The sequence below is a fragment of the Bos indicus x Bos taurus genome, chromosome 23 (assembly GCF_003369695.1).
Source record: "Bos indicus x Bos taurus breed Angus x Brahman F1 hybrid chromosome 23, Bos_hybrid_MaternalHap_v2.0, whole genome shotgun sequence".
NCBI classification, from domain to species: Eukaryota; Metazoa; Chordata; class Mammalia; order Artiodactyla; family Bovidae; genus Bos; species Bos indicus x Bos taurus.
The window spans coordinates 17482557-17500194 of NC_040098.1; the positions used below are offsets into that span (position 1 = coordinate 17482557).

The following is a 17638-nucleotide window of genomic DNA, read 5'->3' on the forward strand; positions in this document are numbered from 1 at the left end:
AGGTGAGACCTTCTGGGAACGGAACTGACATGATCTGGGCATCACTCATCACTGGCCAACTCGGGGACCAGATGGAGACTGCAAAAAACGTTGTGCTTGTCTTGTCCAGTGGTTTTTAAATACCTGGATTTGTCTGCCAGGTCATCTGGCCCCCACTCCTTAGTGACTTTCTCACAGCAGCCTTGCTCATGGATTTCACCAGCTTCAGTACAGTTCAGTTCAGTTCAGCAGCTCAGTCGTATCCGACTCTGCAACCCCATGGACTGCAGCACCTCAGGCCTCCCTGTCCATCACCAACTCCCGGAGTTTACTCAAACTCATGTCCATTGAGTCGGTGATGCCATCCAACCATCCCAACCTCTGTTGTCCCCTTCTCCCGCCTTCAATCTTCCCCAGCATCAGGGTCTTTCCCAATGAGTCAGTTCTTCGCATCAGGTGGCTAAAGTATTGGAGTTTCAGCTTTAGCATCAGTCCTTCCAATGAATATTCAGGACTGATTTCTTTTAGGATGGACTGGTTGGATCTCCTTGCAGTCCAAGGGACTCTTAAGAGCCTTCTCAAACACCACAGTTCAAAAGTATCAATTCTTCTCCACTCAGCTTTCTTTATAGTCCAACTCTTACCTCCATACAAGACTACTGGAAAAACCATAGCTTTGACTAGATGGACCTTTGTTAGCAAAGTAATGTCTCTGCTTTTTAATATGCTATCTAGGTTGGTCATAACTTTTCTTCCAAGGAGTAAGCGTCTTTTAATTTCATGGCTGCAGTCACCATCTGCAGTGATTTTGGAGCCCAGAAAAATAAAGTCTGACACTAGACCTGGTAAGCATTGGGTGCCTGGAGAAGAGTGACATCCTTGAACATGGAACTTGGGTGAGAAAAAGTGAAAAACGGAGAGTTTTAACAATATATGGAATTTGAGGGAATTTCCTGGTCCACTGGTTAGGATGTGGCACTTGCACTGCTGTAGGCCCAGGTTCTATCCCTAGCTAGGGAACTAAGATCACAGCCAAAGGAAAACAACAGAAAAAAAAGAATTTGGAATCTGAAAGGCAGGTAAGCCCAATAAGGGTCGAGGCTAGGGGCACAAACCCAAGACTGTGCCCATAGGTTGAGAGTTGAGGCTCTGAGAGAATTAATACAGAAAGAAGCTAAAGGGGACTGCGCTGGTGGTCCAGTGGTTAAGACTCTGTGCTCCCAATGTGGGGGTCTGGGTTCAATCCCTGGTCAGGGAACTAGATCCCACATGCTGAAACTAAAGACCCTGCATACTGTAATGAAGGTCTCCCATGCAGCAGTGAAAGTCCTGTGTGCTACAACTAAGACCCGACACAGCCAAACAAGTAAATATTAAAAAAAAAAAAAATTAAGTTTTGATGCTCAAAACTTTGGGCATCACTTATATTTAAGGGCTATAAATTACCAGAATCCCAATGAAGGGAAGCCGTCCTACCGGAAACAGGTTAGAGAAAGCTTATGGTCAAGGAGAGAAGTTCAAGGATAAGTGTAAACTGTATCTCAAACACAGAGTACACTGTACCTAGAGTAAAAAGGCTAAGTTGAGGGGAGGGGAAGGAGCCAGATTTGGTGATCAAGCCACTAATATACCCACTCCAGTATTCTTGCCTGGAAAAATCCCAATCCATGAGGTCACAAAACTGGGCAACTAAGCAACAAAGATCATCAAAGCACACTTTCAGCAGAGAAGAGTTAAAATTACAAAGACTGAAAGACAGCGTAGATATAGAGTAAGTGGACACAGCTGTTTTAGGGTGTCAGACACACAAGAAAGGAGCTGGAGCGTCATTCAGTGACATGTAGGGTGGAGGGTCTCAGGATGGGATATCGTAAAAGAAAAAGGCCTGTGGAAAGGGAGTGACAGCCACAGGAGGTTGGTTCCACGAATGGAAGAGGAAGCTCTGGGCAAGAGACATGCCTCTAGTGAGGAAGATCAGCAAAGATGGAAATGTTTTCAAATATTGAGGGACATTGCGGGAGCTAGTTGGATAGCCTATAACTGGTTGGGTTGTCGGCAGAGTTACAGGTACATAATTGTGAACTTAAGAAGGGGTTGGGATTTCCCTGGTGGTCCAATGGTTAGGATTCCACTGCGGGGGTCCGAGTTCAATCCCTGGCCCGGGAACTAAGGTCCCCTCAACAAGCTGAAAAAAGAAAGTAGGAAAGGGTCTGGGAGACTTGGCATCATTCAGGAAGGCAGGACAGGCTTTTTGAGCAGCAGAGAAAGCTAGGCTGAGATTAGCAAGCATTACTATGGTTCATACTACCATAAGGTTTGCAAGCGATTCAAGGTATTTTAATCTTTAATTAGCAAAGTAAACTTTCCTATAAAAATGACCAGTCCACAGAAATGAATTGCAAGCCCATTAGTGTCACAAGCATGGTTTATTCTTGGGTAATTCCCTGACAGTCTAGTGGTTAAGACTCCAAGCTTTCACTGCCAAGGCCTGGGTTCAGTCCCTGGTCAGGGAACTAAGATCCTGAATGCCAAGCTGTGTGGCCAAAAAAGAAAAACAAGCATGGTTTATTCTTTCTTTTTAAAACCTTTTTTATTTAAGCATGGTTTATCCTTAAGTGCACTTGTGTAAACTATCAGTCTCTAGGGGTATAGCTTTAGGATATACAAGTTTCTAATGTAAAGATATGGTTGAGGATGTAATTATATGTTGTCTCTTTTTATTATCAGAATTAATTCTCCCAAGTAAATGATATTTTTCCCTCTTGTTTGTAAATGATGCAAATTGTGAAACTGATTGGGATCTCTTTTCAAGTCAGTTAATGGTTGAGGAAAAAAAATAATCTGCATTCACACCCAGCTAAGGAAGCGAGTGTGGCAGCTACGTTTGTTTATTGGCTTCATTTCTGCCTGCATGCAGTTTGTCACTCTACCCTGGTTCCTCCTCGTCATGTATCATTTTGTTATATTTCACATATCCTAGAAGCCACTGTAAATCCTTTTTTGGAACAAAAGAGAACATATAATATTAAACATATAAAGACTTGAGATATTTAAGCACCTTAATACTTGTAGTGGATATTAAACAAAAAGCACACCCAGTTACAAAGCCACTAGACCCAAAAAAGCTTTTTGAAAATCATACAACTTTCCATTTAATGAGTCGTAGTGTACAGAGCAGAAAGCCAAATTTGTAACAGCAGAGAATTACAGCAAAATGAGTTGAAAAATTAAGACTCAGCCATGTTTGCCTCAGTTCTTTTAGTATATGAGAATAGATACTTAGCACTATTATGCCAAAAGCTATTTGCCCTTCTTAATTTTGGAAGCTTTCTTCCCAACTCAATTATCAGTATCCAGTAGTGATTAAGCTGGACTCTGGAGCCAGAGTACCTGGTTTCAAATCCAGCCCACCACTCCAGCTGTGTAGCCTTTGGGCACCTTTCTTACCTGTTTCCTTACTTGAAAAATTGCGTTAACAGAACCTAACTCAAGATTTTGAGGACTTAATAAGTTTACACCAGGTAGGTGCTTACAATGGCGTCAATAACATTTTAAGTGCGCAAAAAGTGGTAGCTATAACTACTGTGGCTTTATGTGTGGTTAAGACTCATGAGGCTCTTGGAGCCCACTGCCAAAACTTTGGATTCAAGTCAGTCAATGAGTAGCTGGACGCCAAAAACCCAAGCCAACATGTAGCTGAAGACCAGATAGGAGTCTTTCCATCGATCCACTAAAAAATACTTATGGAAGTTAAACCTGCAAGTCAAAAAAGCTCTTGGTTAATGGCAATTTAACTAAACAAGACTAACTGGCTCCTACTAGAGCCCTAGTGAATTCGTTTATTAAACAAATATTTATTAAAGGCCTAATTTATCAAGCAATAAGTTTTAAACACCACAAAATCATTAAAAACCAACATACAATCACACTTTTTCTTCAAAGAATCACCGTCTAACAATAGGTCCTAGGCAGTACCAAAATAGCAAAAATTCTTTAAAGTGCTACACCTGCCAAAAATTTAATGGAAATCAAAAGTCAACCTCAAAGTCTTAAAATAATGAAAACATAGCATGACGACAGTAAACTTTGGAGTCCCATGAGCCGGACTCAGTCCCACAGGAAGTATTTGGTGAAGTGAAGACTGACAACTGCTTAGTCCCACTGGATCCTTCGCTCTTCTTCAGGAAGAACATTCCAGTTTGGAGAGGCCACATCCCGGGCCAGCCAGTTGAAATCGTCAACGTCGTTCCAGTTATTTTTGTTCTTGTCTAAACCAGAGCCCTCGAAGTCCTTGTCGATGCCCGGGTAGCTCCAGGTGTAGGGGGCGAACTGGATCCCGGTGCAGTCCTCCATGATGGCCCTGCTGGTCACCTGCAAAAAGATGCGGGTGTCTTTTGTGGTGTGTACGCGGAGCTGCTGGCAGGCCACGGCCAGCACGCAGTCACTGCAGTCCTCCAGGAACACGGAGGTGGACACCGGGCCGCAGAGCAGCGTACAGCCTTGGGCCTTGGTCAGCCGCAGGGTGTTGGGATTGCCGTAGAGTTTGATCGTGCAGTTTCTCAGTTGGGTCAAAAGGACGTCCTGCTGGTGCAGCTCCTCAGCTCTCTTCTCCAAGACTTGGGACTGCAGATTGGAAAAGCCGCAGATCCAGCTGGAGTCGAAATCTCCCTCCTCCTTCAAGGGCGGCGGGGAGGTCAGGCTGCCTTCCGCCGCCGGAGCGTCGGGAGCCGAAGCTACTTGCGTGGCTGAAGCAGCATCCTTCTTGCGGGTCTTGAAAGCGAAACGCTTCTTAGGCTGAAGCTCCTGGCGCCGCTTGGCCAGGGCCGCCTGCAGCCGCGCCAGCACCTCTTGCGCTTGCCGCAAATCGTAGGCGGCCAGGAACAAAACCGAGTCGTTTATAAGTTTCTGAAGGCCCTGCAACCGAGCGGCCGCCTCTTCCAGCCGCTCGACGGACTCCCCGCTTTCCAGAAGCTCTTCCACGGCCGATCGCTCCCGAGCGAAGGCGGCGGCGAAAAAGTCGCTCTTCTCCTCTTCCACCTCCTGGTCCTGCCGCTTTTGCTTCCGCCTTTCTACCTCCAGTTGCCGCTCATGTTCTCGCTTCTGAAGCCGCTCGGGCACCAGGGTCCGCTCTCGCTGGGATCCCAAGTCCCCGTTCGCTAGGGCAGCGGCGGACAAACCACCAGTCTCCATCTTAACTTCAAGCTTCCTTTCTCCTGCCTTCCTTCCTCCGGGCGCGCCCTTTCGCGAGGCCTCCCACCAACGCGCCCTGTGATTGGCCGGGCATGCTGACGTCAGATCCCGGCCTTATTTTCTTCGCCCATTGGTTCCTCTGCACTGGAGGGGGCGGGGATGTGGGGCGGGGCCGACTGACAGAGGGGGTGGGGAGACAAAGGTCCTTGTGGATGGGTGGGGTGGGAGGCAGGCGGGGGAAGCTTTTTTTCTTCTTAAAGGGGCAGGACTTATATCCGGGATTGTGGGGTGAGTTGCAGCAGCGGCAGCTGCACATGTGGGTTTGTTTATAAGAACAAGGTTAGAAACTCGCAGGACTCCCCCTCCCCCCCAGCTCCTCCCTACTACCCCCTTACAGGCCGGAGATCCGCAACTGGTGGGGGGAATGTGTGCGTGTGGTGGGTGGGTGGGGGGGACAGGTAGTGGTGAGAAAGATGGAGGGGGGGTGAATATTACACCGCCCGGCCGGCGCGGGTGGAAGCGGCAGCTGGAACAGCTGGCTAGGGAGCCGCTTGCATGTCTCTTGGTTTTTTTTTTCTTTTTCCTTCCACCATCCCTTCCCCCAACCCATTCTTGCCGCCCCTAAACCCTCCTACCCACCCCCGCGCCGCTGCAGTTCCGCGTGGCCTGGGGCTCCTGGATTCCCTAAGGCAGTTACCCGGGCGGGAGAAGGCGAAGGGCACGTACGGGAGAGACTGAGGTTCTCACTGCAGCCGGGTCCAGGGGGCCCTGGAGGAGTCTAAAAACAGATTACTATTTGTTTTTTTTTTTTTTTTGCCAATCGCTGCAGTCGAAGGGGTGGGGAGTGGGGCGGGGGGAGGGTGAGACTCCACACCCCCTCCCTCTTCCTCCCACGCCCTAACCCCCCTGGGCCGTCACTCCCTGCACAGCTGGCCGCTGCTGACCGCGCGGGGTGCTGAAACCCCAGCCCCGGACTCCGCGGCAGTCTGTGGGGCCGTCGGTGGTTAGGAAAGTGATGGGGGAAATGTTACATTATTTTTAGAGGTGATGGGAGGGATTTATCACCGGAAGTAAATGAGCCTCCCCTAAAGTCGGGACCAGCCAGAGGTGTGAGTGGGCAGCCTGGACGGCGCAATCGCTGGCAAAACCCAGAACAGCGGGCTGGGCGAGAACCCGGGCGCGGCCGGCAGCCGGCGCGGGGCACCTCGCGTGCTCCGCTGAGCGCCGGGGCCTCTGACCCTGCCCGTCCTTACTGTCGCCGGTTCCACCCTTATCTCCACCCCCGATTTCCAACCTCTGTCGGGGTAGTTAACTGCCCGAGAAACTGTCACTTGAAATGGTACTGATATACCTGCATTTTGATGCAGAAAAAAATGGGAGGAAATGAGAGGATTAAGATTCCTCTCCCACTTTTTCAATACCCACTCTCCTCCTTTCCTTCTCATTTAAAAGGAAAACCAAACATAAATTCCCGAGTTTCTCCGCTAAAAGTCAGCGCAGGTCACACCGTTTGGCAAATTCCACTCGGGGATGGAATTATAATTATTGTGTGTTTGTAGACATGCACCTGATGGAAATGACGTTGCTGAAAACATCTTGTGCTTGCGCTTGTAGTATATATGATAAATTTTAATTTGCTTTGTTTCATGGACAAGATAGATGGAGATTTTTGTGTGTGTGTGAAGTATGTTTTCAAGGCTGGTGAACGAAATATAACTGGTTATCTTGTCTTTGGGTCATATGGGGGAATGCAATTGCTGATTTATTTTGTGAAAAATTGATTTAACCAGGGAAGGTTTGAAGTGAAGTCGCTCAGTCGTTTCCGACTCTTTGCGACCCCATGGACTGTAGCCTACCAGGCTCCTTAGTCCACGGAATTTTCCAGACAAGAGTACGGAGTGGGTTGCCATTTTCTTCTCCAGGGGATCTTCCCAACCCAGGGATCGAACCTGGGTCTCCCGCATTGCAGGCAGACGCTTTACCGTCTGAGCCATCCGGGAAGCCCCTAGGGAAGGTTTAGAGGAAGTTTATTTTGCTAGGAAGAAAAATCTGACCTGCCTCACCTAAGTATTTCAGCAATACAGTCTGTCCTGTCTCCAGTTAAAGAAGTTTGTAGCAAACAAGGTTTATTGGGCTTGGGTGTTGCAACAGGAGTGAGACAACGTTTTTTAATTAGCTACAGTGACCCTGGGGGTAGGGGATAGTGTTGTCTGTATCTGAAGTGGAATGGAAAGCCATTAAACCCTTTGAAGAACTTCACTTATGCCCAGTGGGCGGTTTGGGGATAGGGTCCAATAGATTTTGGAAGTTTCCAAGTATTTTAAGTTGGTTAGTTCAGACTTTAATGAGAAAGGGGCAGTAAAGGGCAAGAATGAATGGGTCACCCTGCAGACCCAGGGTGTGGGAAAGAAAGAAAGAAAGAAAGTGAAGTCGCTCAGTCTTGTCCTACTCTTTGCAACCCCACAGACTGTAGCCTACCAGGCTCCTCCATCCGTGGGATTTTCCAGCAAGAGTACTGGAGTGGGTTGCCATCAGTGTGTGGGAGGTGCCTTCAAAGACTAATGTGAGGCCCCAGTGGGAATGGACAGGGGTCAGAAGTCTGGTCATTGTGAAGCATTGGCTTGACTGTTCTTTTTTGTAATATATAATATATAATGTATTTATCATTTATTTTTGATTGCGCTGGGTCTTCGTTGCTGCACTCGTGCTTTCTCTAGTTGCCGTGGGAGCTACTCTTTGTTGCAGTGCGTGGCTTCTGGTGGCTCCTGTTGTGGAGCATGGGCTGTGGGTGTGCCCAGGCTTCAGCAGTTGCAGCCCTCAGGCTCTAAAGCACAGGCTCAGTAGTTGTGGCACACGGGCTTGGTGCTCTGTGGTATGTGGGATCTTCCCAGACCAGGGAATGAACCTCTGTCCCAGGTGATTCTCAACCACTGTATCATGAAGGCGGTCCGGCTTGACAGTTCTTGACAGACCCCAGCACAGCTGCAAGCCAGGGAGGTACCGGTCAAGACATAGGTTTAAAGCTACATTTCAAAAGTAGGAAGGCATTGACAGGCTGTATATATGTCTTCTTTATGACGTTTGAGGGCAGTTGATTCAGTGTGCATCCTTGAAAGGGCCCCAGCTCCTCAGAAGGACATGCCTGTTCTGATGGAAGGAAACAGGGTAATGCTTTACAGTGGAAATGTGGCAGAAGGCAAGCTGCCCATGAGTTCTGGATCCCGCTTTCAAGGATACTTTACAAAGCTTGTGAATCGAAGAACTGCTGTCCATTAGACGTCTTGGAAAGTGAAAGAATTGTAATGTGTTCCAGACTTTAAAAATTATTTAACAAAAATTTAGATGCTTTAATGGTTCTATTTGTTAGATACGTTTTTTAATTTTTTGAACATTTAAAAAGTAGAGAGGAGAGTGTTTACACGTACCTATCACCCAACTTCAGCAATTCACAACTGGCAGTCCTGTTTCTTCTAAAACCCTAGCCACTTTCCCACCCCACCTTACTCTGATTTTTTGTTGTTGTTATTCAGTTGCTAAGTCGTGTCTGATTCTCTGTGACCTCATGGACTGCAGCATGCCACACTCCTCTGTCCTCCGATATTTCCCAGGGTTTGCTCAAATCCATGTCTATTGAGATAGTGATGCTATCTAATCACTTCATCCTCTGTTATCTCTTTCTCCTTTTGCCTTCAGTCTTTCCCAGCATCAGGATCTTTTCCAGTGAGTCAGTTCTTCACATCAGGTGGAAAAAGTATTAGAGCTTCAGCTTTAGCAGTAGTCCTTCCAATGAATGTTCAGGGTTGATTTTCCTTTAGGATCAGTATTCAGGATTGATCTCCTTTCTGTCCAAGGGACTCTGAAGAGTCTTCTCCAGCACCACAGTTCAAAAGCATCAATTCTTTGGCTCTCTACCTTCTTTACGATCGAACTCTCACATCTGTACATGACCACTGGAAAAGCCACAGCTTTGACTATATGGACCTTTGTCAGCAAAGTGATGTCTCTGCTTTTTAATATGCTGCCTACGTTTGTCATAGCTCTCCTTCCAAGGAGCAAGCATCTTTTAATTTCGTGGCTGCAGTCACCATTTGCAGTGATTTTGCAGCCCAAGAAAATAAAATCTGTCACTGCTTCCACTTTTTCCCTTTCTATTTGCCATGAAGTGATGGGACTGGATGCCATGATCTTAGTTTTTTAATGTTGAGTTTCAAGCCAGCGTTTTCACTTTCCTCTTTCACCTTCATCAAGAGGCTTTTTAGTTCCTCTTCACTTTCTACCATTAGAGTGGCATCATCTGCATATCTAAGGTTGCTGATATTTCTCCTGGCAGTCTTGATTACAGCTTGTGATTCATCCAGCCAACCATTTCTCATGATGTACTGTGCATATAAATTAAATAAGCAGGGTGACAATATACAGCCTTGTCATATTCTTTTCCCAATTTTAAACCTATCAGTTGTTCCATTTCCAGTTCTAACTTGCTTATTTTAAAATGAATCCCAAACTTTATATTATTTAATATTTTACAATCCACGAACATTTCAATATGTCTCTCAAATAGATTAAGGCTGTCTTTTTAAAAACATAACTACAATACTATTTGTTGCTGTTTAGTCACTCAGTCGTGTTCAATTCTTTCCAACCTTACGGACTGTAGCCCACCAGGCTCCTCTGTCCTTTGGATTTTCCAGACAAGGATGCTGGAGTGGGTTGCCATTTCCTCCTCCAGGGGATCTTCCCAACCCAGGGATCGAACTTGCATCTCCTGCAAGTCTCCTGCAAGTCTCCTGCATTGCAGGCAGATTCTTTTACTGCTGAGCCACAGTCCAAAAAAGTGGCGACTGTTTCTCCATTACTATCTGAGTTTCAGGCTGTTAGGGGAACCACTGATCCAAACCAATATTCACATTTCTCTGATTATAATTTCCTTTTTAAAATTACTTTATGTGAATAAGGATCCAAACAAGTTCTATACAGTGAGCCGAGTTAATATGTCTCTTTAATCACTTTTAAATCCTTCCCCTCTCTCTCTCAAATGTTTTGTTGAGAAAAATGGTCATTTGTTTAATAGAGTTTCCCACAGGTTGAAGTTTCTGGTTGCATCTGCATACTATGTTTGTCATTTTAAATACTTGTTGTATTTATTTGATCTTTTAACATCCTTAAGAGAATATTTGTGTAGTGATAAGCCACAGAAAATCAGTAACTGAGGAATGAAAGCAGGTAACACAATAAAACCGTCTTTGGGTGTGGTCAGATAGCAAAGAATGAGGCCTTTTGTGTTCTCTGGTGTTTATCAGGAACCCTGTGCAGGCCATTCCTGGGCAAATAAACAAATCCAGGCTCTGTTTTCTACTAGCTGGATTCCAGAAGTAGGTGTCACCTATTCATCTTTCAGCAAATATTTAATGTGTAGTGGATTAAAAGGATTCACTACAAGTTCTGCGTGTCAGGTATGAAATATATAGCCAATTTTCCAGTCTGGGTGGCTGACTTCTGACACAAAGCCAGTGAGGGGTGTCAGCCGTGCAGGCACGTGCTATTCTGGAAAAGGTTCCACCTTGGTCTGGGAAGCAGAATGGGAGCAGCTTCTGCCTTCCTCCTCTGCCCCTGGCTTTCTTCACCTCCTCAGCTCCCGTCACTTTCTAGGATGTCCCTTCCTCATTGTACCCCTAAGACCTAGCACAGGGGCTGCTGCTGCTTATGGATCCACGTCCAGCACTGAGCCAGGGAGGTTCTCCGGCTGCCAAGTGCGTCAAGATAGGCAGAGTCCCTTTCCTCCTTGAGGAGGCCTAATCTGGGGCAGATAATTACACAAATGTGAAATCGTAACATTGACAATTGACAACTGTTAGGAAGGACAGAGGAACAGTGGGTGCCCCTCATGGGAGGTTTGACCTTGTTGGGAGGTCAGCGAAGTCTTCCGGAGCAGGCAGGGTTGAGCTCTGGCTGGAAGGAGGAACAGGAATGAACATGGAGTCAGTGAACCCTGGAAGGTGTCCTCTAGGTATGTGGACTCAGGGGTCACTGGTCACTTTGTGGAGAGCTGTGTCCAGGACGGCTGGGGGCAGGAGGCCGCAGGGGTTAGGTGAGAGGGACAGGCGGGAGCAGATGCCGAATCCATATAACTCTTTGGAGACGTTTGTGAGGAGGGAGGAGGGAATAAATAGGCAGTGCGGGGAGGCCAATGAGGTATTTCTGGTTTTTACAGGAAAAAAGAAGACATAACCTAAGGGCCCTGAAATGACTGGAGGAGATGGGACACAAAACACCGGTGTGAGGATTAGCTGTGGATAAAGGGAAGGACAGCTTTCTCTATGGCAGTGCTATTGTATTAACTTTTTATTGTGAAAGTTTTCAAACATATGCAAACCTTTTGCTCTCAACTCATAGTAACAGATGCATAATTGAAACACAAGCTTTAAGAAACAGCAAATACTCTTGGGATATACAGTAGATGCTATTTTCTATTCTTTTTATTGTATTTTAAAATGTTGGCCAAGACCTGCTAATCAAACAGCAGTTTTAAGTTGATGTGTCAGTGGGAGAGGGTGCTGCTGCTGCTGCTGCTGCTGCTAAGTCACTTCAGTTGTGTCTGACTCTGTGCGACCCCATAGACGGCAGCCCACCAGGCTCCGCCGTCCCTGGGATTCTCCAGGCAAGAATACTGGCTGCTAAGTCACCTCAGTCGTGTCTGACTCTGTGTGATCTCATAGACAGCAGCCCACCAGGCTCCCCCATCCCTGGGGTTCTCCAGGCGAGAACACTGGAGTGGGTTGCCATTTCCTTCTCCAGTGCATGAAAGTGAAGTCGCTCAGTCGTGTCCGACTCTTAGCGACCCCATGGACTGCAGCCTACCAGGCTCCTCCACCCGTGGGATTTTCCAGGCAGGAGTACTGGAGTGGGGTGCCATTGCCTTCTCCGGGGAGAGGGTGCAGTTGTAGGTAAACTTGCATGTTTGATGAGTCTGACGGTGTCTGTGCTGTCTGTGAGTGGGCAGTGGGGTCCTCTGCTGGGTGTGAAAGGAAAGAGGCACGAGGCATCTGAAAAGTAGGGGGAACGTTTGGATGCCTTGTGGGAAGAGAGAGAGTGTGTTGTCCAGAGAGGCAGGGCTGGTGGTGTGGATAGTCAGCAAATACTTGAGAATGAAGGAGCAACCTTCCAGGGGGCCATCTAGGCCAGACACTGACTCGGGATGGAGCACGGCTAGGGGCAGGGTAGAGGAGAGAGGCTGGCATGGAGAGCCTGAGCCTCAGAAGGCAGGAATTCCTGTGGCGGGGCTTCACTAGAAAGGTCTGGAAGCTTGACTCCTGTGGCCCCTCCTGCATTCCCTCCAAAATCTTCAGAAACTTATGTCAGTCTTCGAAGACCCACACTACCTGTCAGCAGATGACCTTAACCTACTCTTCTCGGGGGCTTCCTGATAGCTCAGCTGGTAAAGAATCCGCCTACAATGCAGGAGACTCCGGTTTGATTCCTGGGTCTGAAGTTCCCCTGGAGAAGGGATAGGCTACCCACTCTAGTATTCTTGGGCTTCCTTGGTGGCTCAGACAATAAAGTATCTGCCCACAATGCTGGAGACCTGGGTTGGGAAGATCCCCTGGAAAAGGGCATGGCCACCTACTCTAGTCTTCTTGCCTGGAGAGTCCCAGGGACAGCAAGGCCCCCAGAGAAGAATCTCACCTCACCTCCCTCTTATAACCTCTCTGTGAAGATCCACCCCTTTGCCTCTTCCCCTTCTTCAAGGCCAACACCTCCACCTGATCTGTGTCCCTCCCATTTCCTGGAACCTTGAGCCACCCCCATCCTCTCTTCAGGATCTTTAATGCTTCTTCTTTGGTTTCTCTTCTGAACAAGCAAGTTCCCTCCACTTAAAACAGTTTTCTTTTTGAGTGGAGGGAACTTGCTTGTTCTTTTTTCCCTCTTTTGTCAGTAGACTTTTTAAAATATATATATTCTTAAAATATTTATAAATAAATTTTTAAAAATTTATTTATTTACTTACTAGGCTGCCTCAGGTCTTAATGGCATTGTTTGGGCTCTTTGTTGTGGAGCGTAGGTACAGGCTTAGTTGCCTTGCAGCATGTGGGATCTTGGCTCCCCAGCCAGGGATCGAACCTGTATCCCCTGCATTGGAAGGCAGATTCTTAACCACTGGACCACCAGGGAAGTCCCTATTAATAGACTTTTTATTTTATTCAACTTTTTAAAATAAATTTTGGGGGAGAGGTAATTGGGTTTATTTTTTTCCTGGCTTTCTTGAGATATATTGTGTGAGTTTAGGGGACTCATTGTGATGATTTGACTTGTGTGTGTGTGTGTGTTTATATTTGTATTTGTTGTTGTTGTTCAGTTGTTAAGTCATGTCCAACTCTTTGCAACCCCAGGGACTGCAGCATGCCAGGCTCCCCTGTCCTTCACTCTCCTTGAGTTAGCTCAAATTCATGTCCACTCAGTCGGTGATGCCATCCAACCATATCATCCTCTTTCTCCCCTTTCTTCTCTTGCCCTCAATCTCTCCCAGCATCAAAGTGTTTTCCAGTGAGTCAGCTCTTCGCATCAGATAGCCAGAGTATTGGATCTTCAGCTTCAGCATCAGACTTTCATGATGGAAGCATCAGTCCTTCTTTTACTATATATATGACTGAGCCACTGTGGACGCATGGATTGTTAACTGTGGGGCTTCCCTGGTGGCTCAGTAGTAAAAAAAAAAACCCACTTGCCAATGCCAGGGACTTGGCCTAGCGGGCTACAGTCCACAGATCGAAAAAGAGTCTGACCTGACTTAGGGACTCAACTACAACATTGTTAACTGTAGTCAACATGCTGTATGTTACATTTCCAGAACTTACTCATCTTGTAACTGAAAGTTGGTAACTTTCTGTTTATTTCTGGCTGCGTTGGGTCTTCATTTCTGTGCTTTCTCTAGTTGCAGGGAACTGGGGCTACTCATTCTTTCGGTGCATGGGCTTCTCATTGTGGTGGCTTCTCTTATTGAAGGACACAGGCTCTAGGTGCACAGGCTCCGTAGTTGTGGCCCACGGGCTTAGTTGCCCCATAGCTGGGGAATCTTTCCAGACCAGGGATCCAACCTGTGTCTCCTGCATCAGCAGGCGGACTCCTATCCACTTTACCACCAGGGAAGTGCCTGGAAGTTTGTATCTTTTGACCACCTTTGTCCGTCTCCCATCCCACCCCTGGCAGCTGCCAATCTAGTCTCTGTTTCTCTGGGTTCAACTGTAACGACAGACTTTTAAGAACAGTCATCTACGTTTGCTGTGTTCAGATTCTCAATCTTATTCTCTCCTTAATCCCTTATCACCTGATTTCTGCCTCTGCTACTTCAGTGGGAAATCCCCATTCCCTCCTAATGTTCAAGTCCGTTGTTCTTTGTAGCTCTCAGCACTGGATAACCAGTCTCAGCACTGGATAACCCCTTCTCAGAGTACAGCTCCCTGGTTCTGTGTGTTCTCTCTCCATCCCTGATCACTGTTCTTCATCTTCTTTACCAGCTTCTCTCCACCTGTCCCCTAAGTATCCACGGGGCCAGATTTCTGTCTTGGTACCAGTTTCTAGTTCCTCTCACCTCCGCTGGTGAGCTCCCCTCCTCCTCCCAGGGCACCGAGTCCTGTCCTTATGCTGGCTCCTCCTGCTTCTCTCCTGAGCCCAAACTTGGACTTCCAACACTTTTCTTGATATTTCTATGTCTCCATATTTCTGCTGTCCAAAATACCTATTTTAAGATGGCTTCAAAGGAAGTCCTTATTGTCCCAGTGATGTCCTTTTTCTTCGGTACATAAGTTTCAGTTTATTTCTGTGTAGGAAACGAACCCAAAACTTACTGGTTTGAAATAGCAGTAACTTATTTCTCACAATTCTGTGGGCTGAACTGGGTCTGGAGCCTCCAAGTCAGCCTCTCTCATATGTCTGCAGCCTTACTGCACCTCGTCCCCTCCACCCAGCCTGTCTCCTGCTTCAGTCTCCTTCCTAACATTGCTATTGGGCTCCAGCTTTGCATGGTGGCTGGCTTTCCAAGGGCCAAAAGTAGGTGCCACCAGGTCTCTTCAGGCTTGAGCCGGAATTGGTACAATGTCACTTCATTTGATCAAAGCACATCACAAAGCTGCCCAGATTCAAGACAAGGAGAAACAGACTCCACCTTTTGATGGGTGGAGCACAGGTCTTCAGAGGAGCGGGGGGAATTGTTGGCAGATCGTAACTCTTAGCAGATAATACGGCACATTGTATATAAATAATTTTGTGAACTCTCATATGGTGTGTACTTGTGCCAGGCAATGGCTGAGCATGTACACCTATTACTCCTTTCAGCCTTCGCAACATCCCTGTGATATAGGTACTACTTGTTACCCACATTGAGCAGGTGAAGGAATGAGGTGAAGGTGACTTCCTTAGGACGGAGAGCGAGTAAGAGGTGACGCTAAGACTTGAATCGAGGTGGGACTTCCCTGGCGGTCCAGAGGTTGGGGCTTTGCCTTCCAGTGCCAGGGGTGTGGATTCCATCCCTGGTCAGGGAGCTATGATCCCACATGCCTCTTGGCCAAGAAACCAAAACATAAAACAGAAGCAATATTGTAACAAATTCAGTAAAGACTTTTAAAAAATGGTCCATATCAAACCAAACCAAAAAAATCGAGAAAAAAAGACTTGAATGGAGGCCATCAGGTTCTTTTCATACCCCTGTCTGGTTATGATACTGCATCTGGTCACAATCGTCACACCACAGTTGTAGTCTTCTGAACAGGAAATCAGTCATCCACAGAGCCTCATTCCTCCTTACGGGGCCACCAAGCCTCCAAACACTCTCGATTCCCTCCCTCTCTCTCTGGGTCTTTTGTCTCAGCCAGCCCCCTGTCTTCAGGCCTGAGCCCCCTCCTCATCTTCTTCCGGGTGGGCTATTGCTCTAGATCCCCATCTGGTCCCTGACCACTGGGCCTCCCTGACCTCCCCCGCTGCTCCGTGCCTCAGCCACTCACTGCCCTAAAATTCAAGTTGTTTGTGTTACTTTACCTAAAGTTTGCCCTGGCTCTCAGTTGTCTGATGCTGTTCAGAGTCTTTGGTGAGGACGCCTGGCCCCTCACGACCTGTCCCCAGCATGCCTCTCCCGCTCATCTCCCACCATTGCTATCACCCCAGTCATACCATTCTCTGCCGTTACACCCACACTTGTGCTCCTTCACTTCCACTTATTCCTGCCACACTTATTAAATCAGCCCTGACTCTGTGCTAGGCACTTCCCGGGGGTGGAGGTGCTATACTGATGAACACACAGACAGGTCACCCTCAGAGCTTACAGAGGACCTGTGGGATGCAGACGATCACCAGGTGGGGGATAGATGCTATACTGGGAGAAATCTAGGCGCTGAGCTCACAGAGGATCACCTGCCCCAGAACAGGGGCATCAAGGGAGGGGGTGTCTGTTAGGAAGTCTAAGCTGGATCTTAAAGAATGAGTGTCATCAGACCAGGTGAAGGGAGAAAGCAGAATTGCTCAGGTACTGTTCTGGGTGCAGGAAATACTGCAGTGAATGAGACAGAAAGACCCTGGCCTCAAGCCAGGATAGCTCCAGGGCCTCTGATGGCAGAGACTGGGCTTCCCCGGGGAACCTGTCAGATGTGTTGGACTAGTGCAGTGTTCTCAGCCGTGGCTGCACACTAATATCACAAGGGGAGCTTTAGAATCCCCGAATGCTCGGGGTCTTCCCCTGAGTAATTCAGTCACAGTGTCTGGGAGTGGGACTGTGATGTTGGGTTTTTTTTTAAAGCTCCCCAGGTGGTGGTGCTGGGCAACCAGGCTCATAAGCCACAGCTTATGAGGAACTGAAGATCAGAGATGAGGTTAGGAAGGTGAGCAGAGGCCAGACCGCCAAGGGTCTTGTAAATCCTGTTAGGGGGCTTGTCTTAATCAGGAAGGCACTAGGATCTAGTGAAGGACTTAAGCAGGATAATGACAGTATCAGGTGGTTCCCGCCAACCTGTGGCTACCCTCCCCCGGCCCCCGCCTTAGAGATTCAGTCTAGATGCTCTGCGCTGAGTGAATTCAATGGAGCAAAAGTAAAGTGATGTCCATTTGGAGGCTGCTGCAGGAGCCAAGGAGAAATGGTGGTGCTGGGCTGCCGTGAAGGGAGTGAGGATAGAGAAGGAAGGGGAGATGTCTGAGAGACTTAGAAGGGGACTAGACAGGACTCAGGGATTCACTGGAGGTAAGGGCTAGAGGAGGGCAAGGAGTTGTGGAAGGTCCCGGCTGGGGAGCTGGGTCTGTAATGGGCGTGGTGCCGGGACGAACGGGTTTGGAGAGAGAGCTGATGGGTCCACATGGGACCTGCTTCCTGCTCCCTTGTTCCACTGCCTGCAGTCTTGTGCCTTTTCTTCTCTGTGTGACAGGGCACCTGTCTCCCACAGAGCTGTTTTACACATCTCCTCTTCCAGGAAGCCTACCTGGATCCTCCCCT

General features: G+C 47.7%; 1 protein-coding gene and 1 non-coding gene across 2 annotated transcripts; both read right to left on the reverse strand.

The window, feature by feature from the left end:
* Positions 1–2560: 2560 nt before the first annotated feature.
* On the reverse strand, positions 2561–5479 carry TBCC (tubulin folding cofactor C). The gene has a single exon (XM_027524449.1). The coding sequence runs from the start codon at positions 5167–5169 to the stop codon at positions 4132–4134; it is 1038 nt and encodes a 345-aa protein (XP_027380250.1). The 5' UTR covers positions 5170–5479; the 3' UTR covers positions 2561–4131.
* A 1618-nt stretch (positions 5480–7097) lies between these two features.
* TRNAC-GCA lies at positions 7098–7169 on the reverse strand. The gene has a single exon. It is a non-coding gene; the product is annotated as a tRNA-Cys (tRNA).
* Between the last annotated feature and the right edge of the window lie 10469 nt (positions 7170–17638).

Bases quoted from the DNA above. Each gene is read 5' to 3' on its own strand.
- TBCC (XM_027524449.1), bottom strand. From the start codon at position 5,169: ATGGAGACTGGTGGTTTGTCCGCCGCTGCCCTAGCGAACGGGGACTTG.